This window comes from Hirundo rustica, chromosome 10 (assembly GCF_015227805.2).
Source record: "Hirundo rustica isolate bHirRus1 chromosome 10, bHirRus1.pri.v3, whole genome shotgun sequence".
NCBI lineage: Eukaryota > Metazoa > Chordata > Aves > Passeriformes > Hirundinidae > Hirundo > Hirundo rustica.
The window spans coordinates 7,301,081-7,320,291 of record NC_053459.1 but is presented as its reverse complement, the minus strand read 5'-3'; the positions used below and the strand labels follow the sequence as shown (position 1 = coordinate 7,320,291).

The following is a 19,211-nucleotide window of genomic DNA, read 5'->3' as shown; positions in this document are numbered from 1 at the left end:
CCATTTTTAAGCACGCCTAGAGACCACTATATGTGGGAAAAAAAAACATGAGGACACTTACAGAATTGTAGACTGAGGCTCAAAAAGGCTAATAAGGCTGCCAAGGCCAGCAAGAACAGAAAACGGTTTCGGAAAAGCATTATTATTATTCACTCAGCTTGCTCTTCATGGTTTCATCTTCAGGTATCTGTGGTTCCTGCAAACAACAAAACAGTGGCAAATAGATATTTCAGACGTGGAAACATCAGTAATTCATTAAAGGCAAGCACGTGAGGCAAATTCAAATTGGCAACAGCAAAATGGAGAAGTTGCCCTCACTCTAACAATAGGATTAACTTTATTTCCACAACAAAACTTTCAGGTAAATAAAAAAGATTTCCATTTTCTATAAAATTAAGTTTGCTCCTGCAAACACGGGGTTAATACTCACATTCGCAATTCTTTAGATTAAAAAGAGTAAGAAAAGCTGTCAACACCACTACACAGTGAACAAAAAAGTAATAAAGTCTCCGCAGTCATTGCTCATTGCAAAAATAAAAACACCAAAAACCCAAGCCCTGTCCTGAAAACATCCAAGCACACTTTCCCTTGCAAAATGACATTCTGCAGAGTACAGAATCTGCTGAAGTGCCCTGCTTTCACAGATGTACGTTCTCCTGTGGAAAACTGCTCTATATAAGGGATGAGAGGGGGTTGCTCTCCCCCCCCATATGCCTTCTTTTTTTTCTTTTTTAAACAACCAGCTGCTCTTATGTGCAAGAGATGCCTCCTCCTAGCACTGACAGTGTGTTGCAGGAAATTGGTTAGTCTTGAAAGAAACCTTCTGAGATTCCCACATCCTTTGAACTGAGTTCTGTTTATGACAGAACATTCAAATCTGTTGACAGAAAGTAACTTTCTTCCCCTCCACCGTTTCTTTTTGCCCCAGAATATATTTCCTCACAGAAAGAGGCCTCTCTTCATTTTTCTGGCTTTTGAGAATGACAAGTCTTACATACACATGTAATTAATACATATTTGCTTACCAAAACTCTTCTGGACTCAGAAAACTAACCATCTCTAGCAAGATTTTAATCTCCGAGTTCTGATAAAACCATAACCTCAAAATTCCAATTTTTTTCTACACCACCCCCTTCCCCCCAGTAATTAATTTTCTTACTAGTATTTGAAAAGGTCTCAGGAATCACTGAACTTATTTTATTCACTGGGGATGGTCTTGAAAAGAGCAGTAAGTGAAATCCATTATACACATACATTTTGCAGGACTGAGGTCTTTCCATCTCATTTTACTTGGACAGCCACCTTTACAGCTTTTGGAAACTGTGGAAAAATGGAAAGATCTGGAGATTCTGAGAAGCAAGAAACCAGAGTCATTACCGTATTTTTCCCAAATTCCAACAGCTCCATAAATGGCATGTGCAAGCAGTAATAAAAAAGAGAGGGAGAGGGAAAGTTGGAAGGAACAATTTTTAACCGTTCTCAATGTCAAAAAATCACAGCTCATCCTGGAACATCCTAGTGAAAGGCAGGCAGAAGCAAAACGGAGCTACACCACTGCACCTCAAAGCTGTGAGGGATAGAAGGTAAAAGGATTAGCGTGTGCCAAACACCAGGAGAGAATAAAGCAGTTCGACCAAACAGATGGGACAACAGAAGGAACCACAGGAAAAAGCAAAAAATAGATTTAGCAGGGAGGAGAAGGTAAAATCTGTTAAAAAGCTCTCAGGAACAAGAGGTCTTGTGCACCATCTACACAAATTAATACTGTCGTTGCATAAAATGAAGCTGCCACAAAAAAAAATATTAAAGGCTGAAAAATAGAAGATCTTACACACCTCATATTAGCAAAATGTTTTCCTGAGTAAGCTTAATGAGCTTTAAGCCTTAATTGCAAGATCAGAAGCTTTAAAACACTGAGTGTGAAAGGCATCATTCAAGAAATTACAAAGCGGAAAGCATTTTCTTTTGAATACACTTTGGCTTGCTAACAAATTAAAAGTTGCTCTGTTGCGACTTACGAGGAATAGGAACAGCTCCTACTGAGGAGCTGTTAATTAAAAGCCTGTCAACACAATTTGCCATCAGCTCCTCCTCGGCAAGGGGCTGCAGGGAATCAGGTGAAGGTGTGTGAGACTGAGTGCTGGAGCCTCTGCTCCGCCAGGCTGGCACACAAGGTGCTCCCAGCACACGTGAAGTGACAGCAGTACAGTGAGAATTGTGAGGGCTCACTGAAGTGAGCATTGGTAAGCTAAAAAAAGATAAAACGAAGCCTGAAGGGGGGAGAAATAAAAGCAAACCAACCTTAGCTTCCCACAAAACTATTCTGACATGCAGATGAAACAAAACAACAAACCACAGAGCAAAATGCGTCTGGGGCGTTCCGGACAGAGCATCACAGAGCGCTGCAGAGCATCCGCTGCTAACCTGACACGTAGGCACTGCTGGTCTTTATCTCTTTACCCGAGACAGAGTGCAGGTCCTGGCCCAGCCTCAACATCTGCACACTCCCAAAGGACAATCCCATCATCTGCTGGGCTGCAGGAATGGGGCCTGGCTCTGTGGCTCCCAGCCAAGGAAGTACTTGCTGCTTTTAAAGGGGAGCGAGCACCACGCCGAGGTGGAACTCGGTGCCAGGAGCAGCAGGTTCTGACATGTGCCCAAAATGCAGCGATTGAAGCTCATCCCCGAGACAGGCAGGTTTAGATGGGATATTAGGAAAATTTCTTCACAGAAAGGGCTGTCAAGCATTGGAACAGGCTGCCCAGGGCAGTGGTGGAGGCACCATCCCTGGAAGATTTAACAGACCTGTGGATGTGGTGCTTAGGGACAAGGTATGGTGGGGGGTTTGGCAGCGCTAAGGGAATGGTTGGACTTGACCTTTTTCAGCCTAAACAATTCCACAATTCTGTTTCTGCAAATAAACTTGATTAAGATGACCTATACAACTCCAAACATTTTCAGTCACGTTAATTTTAAATGTGACACACTTCAACAGTTTAGAAATTCATAAGGATAGTCATTAATAAAGCATCCTGCATTGAAATGCAGGTAAATAAAAGGCTACTTCTCAGTCACCTTTTGCAGCACACCTAGCCACAGAATGCAACTTTTCCTTTTAAACACAAAATCTCGACTCATCAAAACATGCTTGAATGACTCACAGCACCCAGAGCACCCTCGGTACTTACCTAACCTCACACAAGGGCTGGTGCAAGCTGTTATTGCCTGCTCACACAAAGGTAAAAACAGCCTTATGGTGGAAGGCCAGGCCAGGGAGTCAGGAAAAAGGAGTCACTGCCTAGAAATGCTGGGAGAGAGGCAGCCAGCCTGGAGCCCAGGTGAGGCTGGAGCAGAGCAGCTGGCAGCACTAACCTACATCCTGATCAGCACTGGAGGGGCACTGCCAGCCAGGGCATCACACAGAACCTCCCTTGGCAGCACCAGCTCCTCAGCAAACCAGACACAAGGCACTTCTTGACTGGCTAAACTTCTTTTGTTTAAGTCAGGCCCTGAAAATAACTTTACATCAATGCTTTCAAAGCACTTGTGAGGTTAGATGTGACACTAAACCAGCACTGCCAAACTCCTGTGCCAATTGACTGATGCTGTTACATCTTCTAAATCACCAGCATCCATCTATACGCAAACCTACTCTCCAGCATGAATTGTACTGACTCACCATGACAGCTTAAATGAATTTACTTGATTAAAACAGCATGTCTCCATAAATAATCAATAGTACTCCTCAAAGTCTGCCTCAATAAAATGACTGTATCTATCTGATGTGCTGCATCAAATTGACATTGTCTACTGAAACACAAGTGAGCACAAGCGGTCACAATGAAAAATCCAGCAAAGACAAATGGAGACTTTGCCTCAAAAGGAAGGTAGTGCTCTGTCTGTACATAACTGCCTGCCAAAGACAGAGAAAAGTATATTTTGGAGCAAGCTTGTAGAGTATTGAAGGGAGAACAAAAAGCCTGCAAACAACAAAAGGTAGATTTGGAGTAGCATTCATAGATAGCTGTAGAAAAGGTCACAGAACACAGGGACCCACTCATTAGTCTGATATCTCTACAATGAATAAAAGATTTTAACTATCACTTCTTTTTGATATATCTTTTGCTTTTCATCTACATCTGTAGGCTTATTTTTTGACAAAGCCTGCTTTGAAGGCATCTGAAAGAAGGTGACAGTTCCTGCTGCAATTATAATGAAAAGTTCTGCCTTGACTTCCTCTTTAACTGGTGATGCTCCACCAATCACTCCCCAGCCATTGGGGAGCAGCACATTTTTCACCAGCCACATTTTTCATCTACTCACAAGTCCAGCCCCCAGACGACTTCAGACAGTGAGTTCATACTTTTGAATTAGCAACTCCAGAAAATAGTTGTGTCAGCAAATAGCACAAGTCAAACCTTTTCTTTGGCACTTCAAGCGATTTGCCTTTTTTTTCCTGCAGGAATGCAAAATAGTGGCTGGGATTTTCTGGTCATGACCAAATCAACCAGTGCTATAAAGATCCATGGCAAGAACCAGAACAGAGTGGAAATAGGAACACAGCAGAACCAATTCCCTGGTCAGCATGACCTGCTTAGTTACTGATGCTTGTAACTGTCACGGCGAGGAAACCCTCACAAAACCCCTGCAGCCACTGTGGCAGCAGCAATTTAAATTGGACATATGATCCCTGCAACCCTGAGGGTGCATTTTGCACAGCAACACAAAGTAATACAGCATCTGTGATGCTGTTCAGCACGACTCTCCATTTTCCCATTGGAGAAAAACAAGAAACACACTTTTTTTTTAAAAATAGCATTTAAGAAAAATAGGTCACAACACTTGGTGCAAATAAATGCATTTTCAAAAAGAGTAAAACCAGCTCATCATCGAAAATATTAAATAAAACCTGCTCAGTAGTGTTACTGGTGTTAGCCCACCCACCCCACGAGTTAAGCTGTAAGTCAGTAACCACAGGATGTGCAAAACTCAACTGAAAGGACAAACAGGTCAGCAGCCTCATGAAATGAAATCAAACAAAAAGCCCAAAAAAAAAAAAAAAAAAAAAAAAAAAAAAAACCCGCAAGAACAAAAACAAACAAAAACAAACAAAAAACACCCCACACACCTAAGTGAAGATAAAGAACAGTGTGATAAAAAAGGCAACACGTACCACTCTGCAAGTAAGGCACGGAAACAGCAAGTGCCAACAAAGTGCCTGTCCAATAGAACATAGCTACATGTTAACATGTAAAACTAACAGTTACTTTTAAGTAACTTCTATTTTTCAACTACTTAACATTTTACCAACAAGTATCTGATTTTAAAAGAAAAACAGCTAAGATGCTGAAGTTTAATACATTTTAGTACATTAAAATGTCCGCATCCAAATTTTTCTTGTCTTCCGTTTGCAAGTTTCTTCCTTACCTAGCCAGTTCTAAAATCCTCCTACTGGCACAGCTGGTCCTGCAATGGCCCAGCAGTACTGCCCAGCCTCTCAAGAGAGCAGCATAAAGCTCCCACTTCAGACAAGCCAAGGCATCAAACAGATCTTACTTGCACAATTCTGCCCCTCTGTACAGCACTCACTTTCCCAGTGCCGCAGATTTCCCCCTGAATTTAATAAGCCTGACGAGCGCTGAGCACACAGAAGTGATGAAAGGACCATCAGCCAGGCTGATCATTGAAACACCTCAAAGATAATCCACTGCTCTCAAAGTACAAGGTTACCTTGACTCCAAAATCTGAGCTTTTAAACCTCAAGGTGCACAAGCACCTATTTTAAACACCTCTTTCTCCTAAGCAGCTTTCAAGTTTAGGCAGGACTCTCGTAAAGTTTTACACTGGAAATGCCAGAAAAGCCAGCTTACATCCTTCAGAGGGCTGTTTCCTTCTTTTCACTTCTGTCCTACTCAGTCATTAGGAGCTGCCTTCTTTCAGATACCAGATGTTAAGAGATGTGAGAAGAACAAGCGTTTGCATAGCTTAGGTTTGCATTTGATTCTGCCAGTCTAAGTCCTTTAGAATGTATTTGTTTCATTGAACTTAAAACTTACCAGTCAATGAATCTCCTGAAGCTGGGCAATAAATACAGTCATGCAGAGACACCTATGTTCAAGTTTGTACATTAATGTTATAGTTAATGCAGTGTAATGTTAGAACACTACAACTATTCTTTATGAGTTTCACAGCATGGGAAGTTGATTTATTCTTCAGCCAGAAATCTCTCAGTTTCTGGAATTTCCTTACACTTACATCAATTTTCTGTTGAAATGATGCCCGCATTATTTTGAACAAACATAACTCAGTTAAACAAAAGAAAACAAAAGGGAAAAAAAAAAAAAAAAAAAAAAAAAAAACTGTTTAAAAAGCATGAAAAGATCGTTAAGTGTTGGATTTTAATTGTTTGTTTCACCCTTGCACAGCAAGTCATTTAGGTGTGTCAGCTTACCTCCCTGTACTCTGACCACTAATCACCTTGCAAGGAAACACTTCTGAAACCAAATGATCCTGAAAACTCAAACAAGTATTTTTGGAAGAAATGCCACAACTGAGTTGTAAATACCCTTATAAACACTTGAAAACCAAAACAGGGGGGTGGGGTTTAAGACCAAGCACAATGATTTCTGTCATGAAGTCACTAAACAGGATCAGTACTGCAGTTTCTACATTAGCAATGTTCCTAGAACTAAGGATAAGAAAAACATAAGTAAATACATAAACAAATTCAGAGATGAAGAAAATCATAGTTTCAAAATATAAGGTACTATAAATATCTGTTTCTTTGGGGATGAAGTCATTGCCCTAGAATGCTCTTTTCCTTCTCCATGCTCTCTACCATTCCTAAAATCATCAATAGATGTGAGAGAAGTTCTCAACAGCTGCAATTCAAGTAACATTTCCATATCCTACACATCCTCTCATTAAAAATAAATAAATAAAACCGCCAGAAATTTAGTCTCCATTTCTCCCAGAACACTTTCCCTTTAGAGACAGCTTGCTGCCTTCATGCCCAGGCTCCGGCAGCACCCTGACAGCAAAGGCATTTTTGCTCCCACCAGCTTCACTTGTCTATTTACACAGAGCATCCCGTGTTCCCATCAGCCAGGACACAGGGATGACATGTCCCTGCCTGGAGGAACTTAACAAAAGTCTAAATTAGCTCTGACAGTAAACAAAGAGAAAAAGCCGGGCTGCACATAGAAACAATTATGGAATGTTTATTCCAAGCTGTCTGCAGAATGCTTTATGTTCTACTTTCTCACAGATTTAGACATCTGTTTAGACCAGAGGACAAAACAGCGGTCAGCAGCAAAATTCCCGCTTGCCAGCTCACGCATTCTCTCCCTTTTGATTCGTACTTTTAGTCACTGATGCTATGTACCACGTCACTCTGGGGGCTCAGAGCCCTGGCAGGAACCTCTGTGAGTTCTGTTCCACACCATGGAAAACACACAGGGAAAGCTCCACATGGCACCCACAGGAATCTCTGAACTCCTTTAGCAGAGGTGTCTGTTTGGCACGCTGCTCTAAGGCTCAGAGCGCAGCACAACCCCTGAAGAAGGATGTGGGTTTGACTCCGAAGCCGCATTTTGGACAGAACACGATACAGCATGAACTGCTTCCCTCAAACCACAGAGAAGCTTCATTGCTATGTTACAGTCCACCAATAAAACCCAATCTATAATAAAACCCGTCATATTACAAAGCTTTCAACAGAATTCAAATAACAATGGATCACAAGCCATTCTCCTTTTTACAAAGTCAGACCTCATGGCATACCCAAATTTTAAGTATTGAAGAGACCACTGCAGTTCCTTTGCTAGCTTAAAACCTCTTCTCTCATTTTCATATTCCTTTTATGAATTGTTGAAAGTCTCAATGCTTTGGTTTGGTTTTACAATTATGACTTTATAGGTCTCACATGGTTTACCCATTTCAACAGCAAATGTATGAGATCATGAAATATTTCCAGGAGTAGGTGTCCTTAATTTTGTTTTCTTTTGGTCCACATAAACCCTAAGTTCAAGAGATTCTTCAGTGCAAACAAACTCTGCAGTAAGTGCTTTGATCTGGCTTTGATTACCTCTTTTTGGTTGGAAATAAGATCAATGTCCTGCACGACTGTGTAGAAGTCTTAAAAAACTTGAAGTCAACACCAACCCATCAGTCCAGCACATCACTTTGGAAGCTCCGCTTGAACCAAATTTTAATATCCAGGAAAATCTGTCACAAGTCCAACCCTCTGTTATCCACTTCAGGAATGTCCCCATATTCCTACTCCTTTTCCTATGCAATAATAGGTCATACAAGCCTCTAAACTGCAGAGAAAGTAAAAACAAAACCAAAGGAAGTTCTTCTACTTCCTTAAAGGAAACTGAGCAACTCTTTCTTAACAGTATTACAAAACCTGAAGAAAACCTTATGATTTTGATGGCTCCAGGCCAGAACTGAATATTAACTGGCAGCAAAACCATTCTAGAACATAGAGATAATTAAATATTTCTTAAAAAACAGCACCAGAATGTAATTATTTTAAATTTACAATTTTATAACCATATACCATATGCTCATAACTATAAGCATAGATCCGAATCACCCCCAGATCACAGCCAGTGGCTGATCAGATAACATCACAGCTCCAAAAAGCACACAAAGGCAAAGCAGCTAATATACTTGAATTGTTACATGATTTTTGGGGTTTGCTTTAAAGTTCAGGTTTTACCTTTTACAGTTTTAATTGTTTGAATGACTCCATCTCCTGTTATAACACTCCCCTGTGCATGTGTTTCCTCTGAGCAGGAATCTGCCTCCCCCTGCCCCAGTGTCAGGGGTTGTTTCCTGAAGCAAATACCTTCTTCTGGCACTAACTCTGAAAGTAAACATTGCAGGGATGCACTCAAAGTTAGTTGTGATCAACCAGGGAAGACAAGCTGAAATAACAGATCAGTGAAGAAAGCTCAAACACACAAAAATGCTTATTTTCCCCCACTGAGTCAAATTTATCCCATGTAATGTTCAAGATGATATTGATATTAATATTAAGGACAGTATTTTTCACTGCTTTTCAGCTCTTCCACTCAGGTTAGATTTGGATTTGAGAATGTGATCTGAGTTCCCAAATCTGTACCTCTTTTAAATCCAAATGACTTTATACTGAGTCAGTTTACACCCCACCTCACACATCCATATTCTACTGGTGGAAGTTACACACCCACAGCCCTCAGGGGCTCACACAGGTTGATTTGCTGACAGTATCCAAACTGAATGGATTTGGGGAGACTTTATCTCTTCAGCCCACTCACCATCCTGTCTTATATCCCATTTTCACCCGGTCCTCCATCCCTCCTCCTCTGGAAAACCGCCAGAATTTGAACCCAGTGCCCCAGCCACTGCCCCACAGCTGTCAGCTCACGCGAAAATGCCACATTTTACATCTGGTGATTTGGCCACTACTGAGAGCTTTCCACATAGTAAAGCACCGATTTACTAAGTTAGCTTAATTATAGATGTGAAAAACCGCAGTGCAACAACCTGGCAAGCATTTGTGTAAGAGGGATGGAAGGGATGACATTGATTTCATTATCCATCACATTTCTACTCTAACCTATCCTTGCGTTTAAGCTATATTTTGGCCCTCATCCCAAAAGATTTTTCTTCTGCCTATAGCCCTGCATGAGATCTGTTCCATCCTATGTCAGGTCACCCAAAACTTCCATATTCAACCACTTCCATAAAATCTCAAGGATTCAAAATTACAGGGCAGATACACATTTCTGCTCCAAATGGAAAACTTGTGCTTCTCCACACATTCTACTATTACCCACTGCAGAGAGGAAAAAAAAAGATTAAACACACTTTATTCAGCAGTTTTGTCATCTTCCTGCAATCTAACCCCAGAATGATGATTACACAGATGCATTAGCACACAGTCAGCATTTTCTGCTGCCCTTTCCTCCCCACAACTCTCTGCACAACTGCCAACCTGCCTGGCTGCTGGAGAGCTGAATGGGGAATAACACAGGCAACATACTGGGAAAGCTGCCGTGCTGCTGGCAAAAGGGCATGCCTGGCTTTTCCCTGGATCCTCATGGCAGCAGCACAAGCTAACCACTAGGAACACAGCATCTAACAGATAGAGACAGCTGAGCACACAGGTGCAGGCAGAACAGTTATCGCTTCAAAAGAAAAAATAAAAATAGGTTTAGGTAAACAGTGCTGGCATTAAACATCACATCCCAGCATTTCCTTGGAAAGGCCCTTTGGCTACAGTTTTGTTGCTTAAGTTGCTTAGGTGGTTTTACATTTTATCAGCCCACAGAAGCTCCCCATGAAGGTACACAAAGGTCTTCAGAGAGAGAAACGCGAGCCTGTGTTCAGACTCAGGGGCAATCAACAAACCAACATCACAACCACAGATGCAGGAAAGGTGAATAAAGCATAAGAAATACATGGCAAAAGTGCAAGAACCAGTGCCAGCATTATTTTGTCCTTTTAAACAATGATTAACCACAGAGAGTAGCAGCTGTCTGCCACTGCCAGCATCAGGAAGGCACAGTTCAGCATCCTCCACTACACAACTGTGACATTTATTATTGCAGACACTGACACAAAGCTCTGGTGTCTATTTGTCTTTATTTTTACAAGGGAAGCCATGAATGTGACAATTTTGGAGGGGAAATTGACTTCATTCTTGGTTCATGTTAAAGTTTTAGGTGGCTGTAGAAACTATGAATGGATCAGCTGAAAAACAGCCACTGATTAGTATTTCCAGACAGCTGTTCTCAAAGTGCTTACCATGTGGCACAAACAAATAAGCCTAATTATTTCAGCTTCCAAAAATCAGTTACTTTTAAGAAATATGCCAGCTGTCTAGCTTTTCAAAACCCAGTTTACTTCTCTAATCAATATGAAATAGCCTGTCAATCATGCTCTGAATCCTCTGCCTGTCATCAGAACCACTTAGTGTCTAATCACACGTTTACCATCTACCTTTGCAGCCCTCCTGGCAAATGTTTCTATTATCAGCTTGCACAATGCTCTTTCTTGCTGCTTAGGATGAACCATTACGTTGATGATTCAGGCATTATCTGTTTTTTAAAAAAAGAATCATAAATGCCATTTGTCACAGTACTCTTGTATTTCTTCACTGAACAAGAAAATCCCTCCCCCAGCTGTAATCAGAGAACACCTAATATTTTCAAGATAAACAAGAACATGAATTTTGACTTCTAACCTAAACCAAAACAAGCCATATGGGCAAACCTCACGTGCTCCTACATTGACATAAGTCAAGACTCATGTATCCTCCCCTACAAATTTTAGACAATAAAATTTCCTAAATCCTTCTGTCTTAAATAGGGTGCAAAGCTAAATGCTTGCTTCGGGGGACTCACTTTGGGATTCACCAAAGTGCAGCCTGATTTTAACAGAATATAAAGCATGTCACAGTCTGTACAGCATCCCTAGTATCATCCTGGAAAAACTACTACAGAAACCTCCAGTCGTCATCATCCTTTACATAGCCTTATGACCAACTGTTTCCAATTCTGTTTCTGTGTAATTTATGCCATACACTGGCCTGCATTTCTATTCCCTGCTACATAAGGCATTTTCAAAAGTATTTCAAAGAAAATAAGAAAATATGCATTTTGAAGCACAATATTTTATCAGTACTGCAATATTTTAATACAAGGCCTTGAAAATTACCATGACACAAACCCATGCAAGTAAAAATCTTGCATGAAATCCACATTTAAGTCTCCTCCCAAGCATTTGACATTTCTTCCCTTTTTGCTGCAAAACTTAAGTTTTATTTTTTAAGAAATATATTAAAGGGATATAATTTACCACTCAAGGCAGAGTTTTGTAAATACACCCTTCTGAATGTGAATCAATGCATCGCTCACTTATTGCCTCCCTCTCCCAGAGAGGTGAGATTAAAGGCTCTGTTCAAACACTTCTCAAACGTGATGCACTGCTGTGACAGTTTTGACCCAAACTAAACTCTTCGTCCAACATTTGGACCACTGAGGTTCGTTATAAGCAGCTCCATCCTCACCCCTGAGGCTGATGTATGGAAACACTTGTGTGTGTGCTGCTCCAGTGCCTGCCAGCGTGGTTGGGCTGCCACAATATCTTTTCCTGCATATTATTGGTAACTATCTACCCATAACTCCCAAAACTTTCCTGCATTCCCTGTAACAAATTCCATCTTCTTTAATCTTCTCGTACCTCCTTCACCAAATGATTCTCTGAACAGCCAAAGCAGGAGCTGTGTATTTTGTACACGCTCCCAAGCTCCTTGAGAGCGCACCTTCATGCTTGAGGCAGGGGAGGGCTTGAAGACTGCACCCTCTTGAACAATTAAAGTACCACCACCTCCTCTGTAGCATCCATCATAAACCATAAATCTAAATCATAAAGCATATGTTAGTGGGTGGCTTAACATTTAATTCCCATGCTCATGTGATGTATACTTGTGAGCCACACATATCTCACAGTGGTTTTCCACTTAATTAACTGCCAACATGCTATTGTTGGCCAAAAGACAAAACCGTGGGGAGAACATGACGAGAACTAGAACAGACCATAAATCCAGATAAAAGCCACACTTAGAATGAATGAATACATGAATCCAACATTCTCAATTTTGGGGGAAATAACATGCAGACACACTTAAGATGCAAAGCCTTTATATGTAAAAGATTTTTTTTCTTTTTAATATTCGCAACTTCATCAGAAAAAGCATCCAAAAAAATTCAGCTAAAGTCTAGTTTCAAAGGTCTCCTATGAGACCGTGAAAATAATAAAAAAAAAGACATACCAAAGAAACCTCACAGGACACTTTAGGTTTCATCTGTCTAAGCAGGTTATGGCAAGTATGTAAACATATGCACCCCCTTGTAAAACCACTGCAGGAAGCACACTTCATGGGAGACAGTGATTTTGCACACCATGAAGCACTGCTTTTTCTGTTTCTTCACTCCAAGATGCCCACCTCTAAAACAAGAAAGCTCTTAGAGAAAATGAAATTCCCAACCATGAAAATTAAACAATTTAAGTAAAAGCCTGCAGCCTAACCCGAGGCACACCTCTACACAGGTACAGACACAGCCTCAGTTATGCCAAAGCCATTTTACAGCCTGTTGTTCTCTGCCATTCCTCAATGCTTCCTTTACCCCAGAACAGGGAGCTTGTTCAGTAGGGACTGAATCTTATAAAAAGTAGTATTTCAGCACTACTGAGTTTACATAACATATTCAAGATACTACAATTAAAAGCCATTAGAGGAGCATATGTGTTTTAGCCATGTGGACTACTTGTAGTTACCTTTTTGAGAAGATTAAAATTAAGCAGCTTTTGCTTTTCATCTCACTCACATCCTCCCACTACAAATTCTGTCTGAGCTAATCCTCCTTCTAGAGACTTCAAAACAGGGCATAAGTATTACAGCTACTTACTGCCAAAATGTGCTGGTTTAATATCCCATTACTGTTGTAATACTGGCACAATAACTTATTATATGTGACAGCTTTTGCAGTTAGTCAAAGATAGAGCCACTTATTCAGTACTGTTTTTTTCACCACATAAAACTATCTTTGTAAAATTTGTAGAAGAGAAAATTTAAGATCTGTACTCAGATGCTCATCTGAGACTATGATGCCAGACAAAATAAAAGGCTTATAAAGTCATTACACATGCGTTTCTCACCCTGTCATTTCCACTGTCAAAGACTTTATGTAAAGTGATCAGTCCAGAAATTCAGGTTACAGTGTTTACAAATGCATTGTTTAGCCCTTACTTCTCAGCATTTTAAAACACACTTTCACAGAGTATTGTTTAGTTTTGTAAGAGCCACACTCCACACGAAGGCCAAGACAACGTCCACCTCCGAACACACTTCCAGCGAGAAGCCCATGCTTATCGAAACGTTCAGGGCTATTTTTCAGGAACTTACAGCACAGAAATAGACTAAGAAGTCTGTTCAAGGCCCTAAAAATATCTAAGTTAAGTATGTGTGATAAAAAGGAAGCTACGGGACACGCTAAAGACAAGAGGCGTCAGGAAACAGGTGAATTCACGAAGTTCACTCCACTCCGGCCACAGTGTATCCTCCAGCCACGGACGCCAAGTCCCGGCACCGGAGCACAGCCGCGCTCCGGTCCCCTGCCGCTCGCCGCCAGCCAGGCTCCGGACGCGGGGACTCGGGGGGGACGAGCCCCTGCCAGCCAGCCCCCGCCCTGCACCGCCCGCACACCCCGAGTAACGCCCGGCTCGCATCAGCGGCTCCCGTCGGAGCGGGGCTGCCGGGCTGACCCTCCCCGAGGCCCCGCGGAGGGGCGGCCGGCCGAGCCCCCCTCGCCAGGCCGGGCCGCCCGCGGCGCTCCCGCCACCCCTCTGGGAGCCGGGCGCGGGCCGCACCCCTCCTGTCCCCGAGCGTCGGCAGCGACCGCCCGCCGCTCCGCCGAGCCCCCGCCGGGCCAGCGCAGCGCCGCGGGTACGGCGGAGGCGCGCCGGGACACCGGCCACAGCGCTCCCCGCCGGAGCGCCCCAGGCGGGGTCCCACCTGCCCGGCGGGGGCCCGGCCCCTTACCTGCCTCGCCGCGCTCGGCGCCTCCTCCCGGGGCCGGAGCTGGAGCCGCTGCCGCTGTCTCCTCCCGCGGCCGGAGCTAGAGCCCGGAGCCGCCACGCCACGGCCGCGGCTCCGCGCCCGCCGAGCGCCCGGCCCGCCCGAGCGCCGCCCCCCGGCCACGCCGCCCGCCCGCGCCCCCTGCCGGCCGCCGCCTCCCCGGCACCGCCCCAGCGGCTCCGCGCGGCACGGCCGGGACGGGACCGGAACGGGACCGGGAACGGGAACGGGACCGGGGACGGGAACGATCCCACAGTCGATGTGGGACGGGGCGCCGCTGCCGCCCGCCGCTTACGCGGCGCGCCCGCCAAGGAGCCGGGAAGCGTCAGCCCTCTGAAGCCGCCTTCTTTCGCAGCCACAGCTGCGGAGAGCAGCGAGAGGCTCCGGGGCTCACAGCGAGCGCCCAGCCCGAGTTCCCCACGCCACGGCCCTGTTTTTCAACTTCCCGCTGCTTTTAGCTTGCGGCGTTGGAGGCGGACGGCTGTCAGTTCCCCGGAGACGTGGCACGACCACCTCCCGCAGCTGGGCGAGGTGGTTACTGCCACTGACCCCGCTGGCACGTTCTTCTGATATTTGACTCACCGGGAGCACGGCTGGAAGCTGTCACGGTCCTTTGGAAGAAATGCCGCAGATTTCAGTACAGAGATATAACAAGCCCATTCTCTTGTGCAGCTGATAAAAGTGAATTCATTCCATAACTTGCACAGTACTCATGAGGATTTGCTCCAGACAAAGCAGTTCCCAGCTAACCAGCCTTTCCCCTCACAGGAGCTAATTCTGCTCCACTAGCAGGAGTGCTTGTTTCATCCTGCAAGCTGATCACCTTTTAAACTCACCAATTTTTCATGCAACCCTAAACTAGACTCTAAAATCAATTCTGCAGATTTGGGGAATGCCCTAATTCCCGTTACACACCTGCTCTGGCATGTGGATGCAGAGCCTGTGTGAATGCTGGGTGATCAAAAGTGATAGGAAAGTTGTGTGCTAATGCCTTTACAAGCAATTCAACGGCTGAAGGTATGGGTGTTAACGTCTTTGAAATGGGTGTTAATGTCTCTGCCAGCTTCAAAAAGCAGGTTACCTACCGGGCCCAGACAGCTTGGCTCCTGAAACAGTCAAGGGTATTACAAGCATAAGTCTGAGCTCCTGAACTTGGGGGTAAAATGACGGGTTCAAGGGGGGGATATGTGGTCAGTGGTTTGGGAAGGCTGTACCTTCCCAGCAGCTCAGCCGGTGGGGAAAGGAAGAGGGCAGGCATGCAGCTGAGAGTTTAGGATAATAGGAAGCTACACCCTGAATCCTCGAGAGAGAAACTGCACTCAGGTGAGCCCCAGTGGACTCTCTCTATTGCTTCAAATAAATTTGCAGGATTCCTCTGTCTCCTTTATGGACACTGGCTTTTGATAGAGTGATTTTCCATACAAAAGCAATGCCCTATCACTAAACATTTGGCACCAGCATATTTTGTTGCAGTAAGGGGGCACCTCAAAGAATGTCTGTGGTTCTCATACTCCCCTTTCCACTTGCAGCCCTGGATACTTCTGCCAGCTTCCGACTGTGCTGTCACACTGCTCTGCCAGACCAGCAGACACACTTATCTCTGTGGCCTCTACTCTTGGGTCATGGTGACTGGTGATCGCAGCCCTGCAAACAGCAGCATGGAGCCAAATTTTCTTTCTTTGATGTTGCACATCCACAGCGTCAATATACGCAGGAAGAAGATTGGGCATGGTTTCCTGGCTAAACTTGTACTTTTGCATAACTGGTATGATTTCACCTGGAAATGTGCTGAGGTTCTCCAACTTTCTGTTTGGGATAAGAAGTAGGAATTAATCAAGTTTTAACCAACGGACTACAGAGCGGTGTGGGAAGGGGTTGTTCAGATGCAGATCAGAAGAAAGGAGCCTTTACCCACTGCTGCTCTCCAAAAGCCATCCCCAGAGCTTCTCAGCAGCCTGCAAATGACTGCTGCACATCAAATGCAGGCACAGCTGTTCTTCCTTGCTACCAGCATCACATCAGATTAGAGCTAATTGATCACAACAATTTTCTTATTTTGTATAAAACCAGTGTCAACCATCTGAAAAAGAATGGCTGGTAGAGGAGTGGAAGATGAACTAGATGTGGACAGTGAGTTCTGACTGCAGTCCACCAGATCACTTTAGGGCATCTTAGGATAGCAAAACGCTCCACCACAGCACAAAGAAATCTGGCCTTCCCCTACCCAGAAAGCAGAAGATATACTTTACAGAACAATTATCTCTCTATGGAAACAGTGATTTGCCATGATGGCAAATGTTTGCCAGGGCAGTTGCACTTCCACATCCCTCCAGAACAAAATGTAGTTCAAAAAGGATTTAGGATTCAGAATCTGTCAATCTATTCTCCATGGAATAAAAGGGTTTAATTTTCTTCAAAGGATGCTTTTGCATTGGAAAATAAAATATGCTTGCTTATACACACAAAAGAAATCAACTTCCTTGGAGATAGTCTTTGTGACATTTATAAAACAAATTACTGTGTACTCCAAAGTTGTTAATATCCTGAAAAATTCTCTGCAGAAACTACAAACACGTGGATTTTAAAGACAAAATTAGAGGAGATGAACTGAATACTCACAGGGCAGAGCAACTGCAGCTCCTGTCCTTGGGACAGACTCTGAGATACTCACAGCCCCATCATAACTCCTCACTTGGTATTCTGGTCAAATGGATCTACTTTGTGTTATATATACCATTGTGCATCAAATGATAGTGCAAATAACATTTAATAGTGTCAAGATTTTCTCTTCTGTCCTTTCAGTAGCCACAAATTAGCTACAAACGATCAAAAATTTTGTTGCATTAACCAGCCAGTAGCCCTGAGCATGTCTGGGTGTTAGAAGTGTATGGTCATTCACTACCATCAACGAACCACCGCTGAGACAATCTGCTGTTGCATATGGTCAGAGCACTGCAGTGTTCCTCTGGCTGACCTCAATCCCAAGAGGAAAACTGACAACCTGAGTTAGAGATGATAGGTCACGGTGAAATGCAGTCCCAGCGGACAGGGAGGTGTTGGGGGTTAGGATTTTTCCTCGTTTCTTTACTCTCATGGAATTTTGTCCCATAGGTTGCTAGGAAACTATAACTGTCAATACTTGATAGAAGAAAGAAGTTGCCCTGTGAAGGGTGCAGCTGGCTATTCTCTTATCTGAGATTTTTTTCTCTGAGGGACAGAGATACCACGAGAGTAGGATTGGGGAAATGGGGTTGTGTGCAGCTCCTACCTCTGGGCATTTGGAGGGGAAGGAGCTGCAGCTGTTGTGGGAAGGATTCAGCACCACTGCGGGGTTCTGTCTTCTGCCGCCTTCTACCACGAGTGGAGCAGCGATTGCACTGGACCTGATTAACACCCTATCTCAGCAAAAATAAGGACCCTTGCCTTCTGTTCAGATGCCTCAGGGGAAACCACCGGGACTCCAACCCCCTCCCGGAGGGCGCATTTCCCCAGCTGTGTGCAGCAGCTGCTGTGGAGGAACCCGGCTGCCGCTACCCAGCTCCGCTGGGTTTTGTCACTGATCTGAATTTCTGCTACATTATAGCTCTGCACCCCCTGCCCGGCCCTGTGCTTCCAGCCACAGCTGAGGAGTTTCTGATACATCTCATCTACCACTGCGGGACTTTGCTCATCCCTGCCTTCCCAGCTTGCAGCTCCGAGCTCCCTGCTGCAGAGAGGGCCCTGGGACCGGCTGCCGCTGCGGGTCCCTAGAGGAGACCCCTTCTCCATCCCCTCCTGCGCCTGCGGCCGCCATTGCTCCCCGAGCCCGCGCCACAGCGCCCCCTGCAGCCGCGGGGGAATCATGGCAGCACCCTGCCCGGCCGGGAGCCCCCAGCGCCCCTGGTGGCTGTGCCTGGAACTGCACCCATGGGGAAAGTGAAGAGAGGGAAGAGACGGCTCATTGGGGTTTCTGTTCTTGCTTGTTGTTGCTGCCGTGGTTGTTGTTGGTTTGCCTTGTCATACATACACATACTAGTAAAGAACTGTTATTTCTTTACCCATGTCTTTGCCTGAAAAGCCTTTAATTTCAAAATTATAGCAATTCAGAGGGAAGGGGGTCATATTTTCTGTTGCAAGGGAGGTTCCCGCCTTCCTTGGCAGATACCTGTTTTTCAAACCAAGACAGGAGGACAGTTCTAAGCTAATTTTTTTACTTAGATTTTCAAGCTCATGGTCATAATGGTGTTGTTGTTTGGGGAATTAAGTATATTCCAATGGTTAGGTGGGGTTTTTTCTCCCTCTCCTTTATTTCTAGTCACTGAGTCATAGCAGCTCCACATTTTTCTGTTTACCAGCTTTAAACTGGAGACCCTTAGGAGAAGCAAGGGGTTAGTTCATAATTGTCCTGCAGACAAATTTTAACACACATAGTACACAGTCAATTAGATTTCACAGCATAAGATATTTATTCAAGATAAGAATTCATTTTTCTATTTACTCTAACAGCTAATACTTCTGCAAGAAATGAGAATCAGGGAGTGAATGCAAAGATTTTACCCAAAATACCAGCTAGATCTGATCTACTGCTTGGTAGATAAGT

At 44.1% G+C, this 19,211-nt stretch overlaps 1 protein-coding gene across 5 annotated transcripts in view; it reads right to left on the bottom strand.

Annotated features, from left to right (window-relative positions):
* Positions 1-15,553, bottom strand: part of PXYLP1 (2-phosphoxylose phosphatase 1) — a 49,972-nt gene extending 34,419 nt beyond the window's left edge. Inside the window, exons 1-3 of one of the 5 annotated variants that reach the window (XM_040074640.2) lie at positions 15,215-15,230; positions 1,255-1,320; positions 62-196 (exon numbers count right to left, since the gene is read on the bottom strand). In XM_040074640.2, the coding sequence (XP_039930574.1) occupies positions 62-140 (79 nt within the window). In that variant the 5' untranslated portion in view covers positions 141-196; positions 1,255-1,320; positions 15,215-15,230. Of the gene's footprint in view, positions 1-61; positions 197-1,254; positions 1,321-14,596; positions 14,696-15,214 lie in introns of those variants that run through there. The other 4 variants (XM_040074638.2, XM_040074642.2, XM_040074639.2 and 1 more) reach the window with 4 other exon arrangements.
* Positions 15,554-19,211: the final 3,658 nt, after the last annotated feature.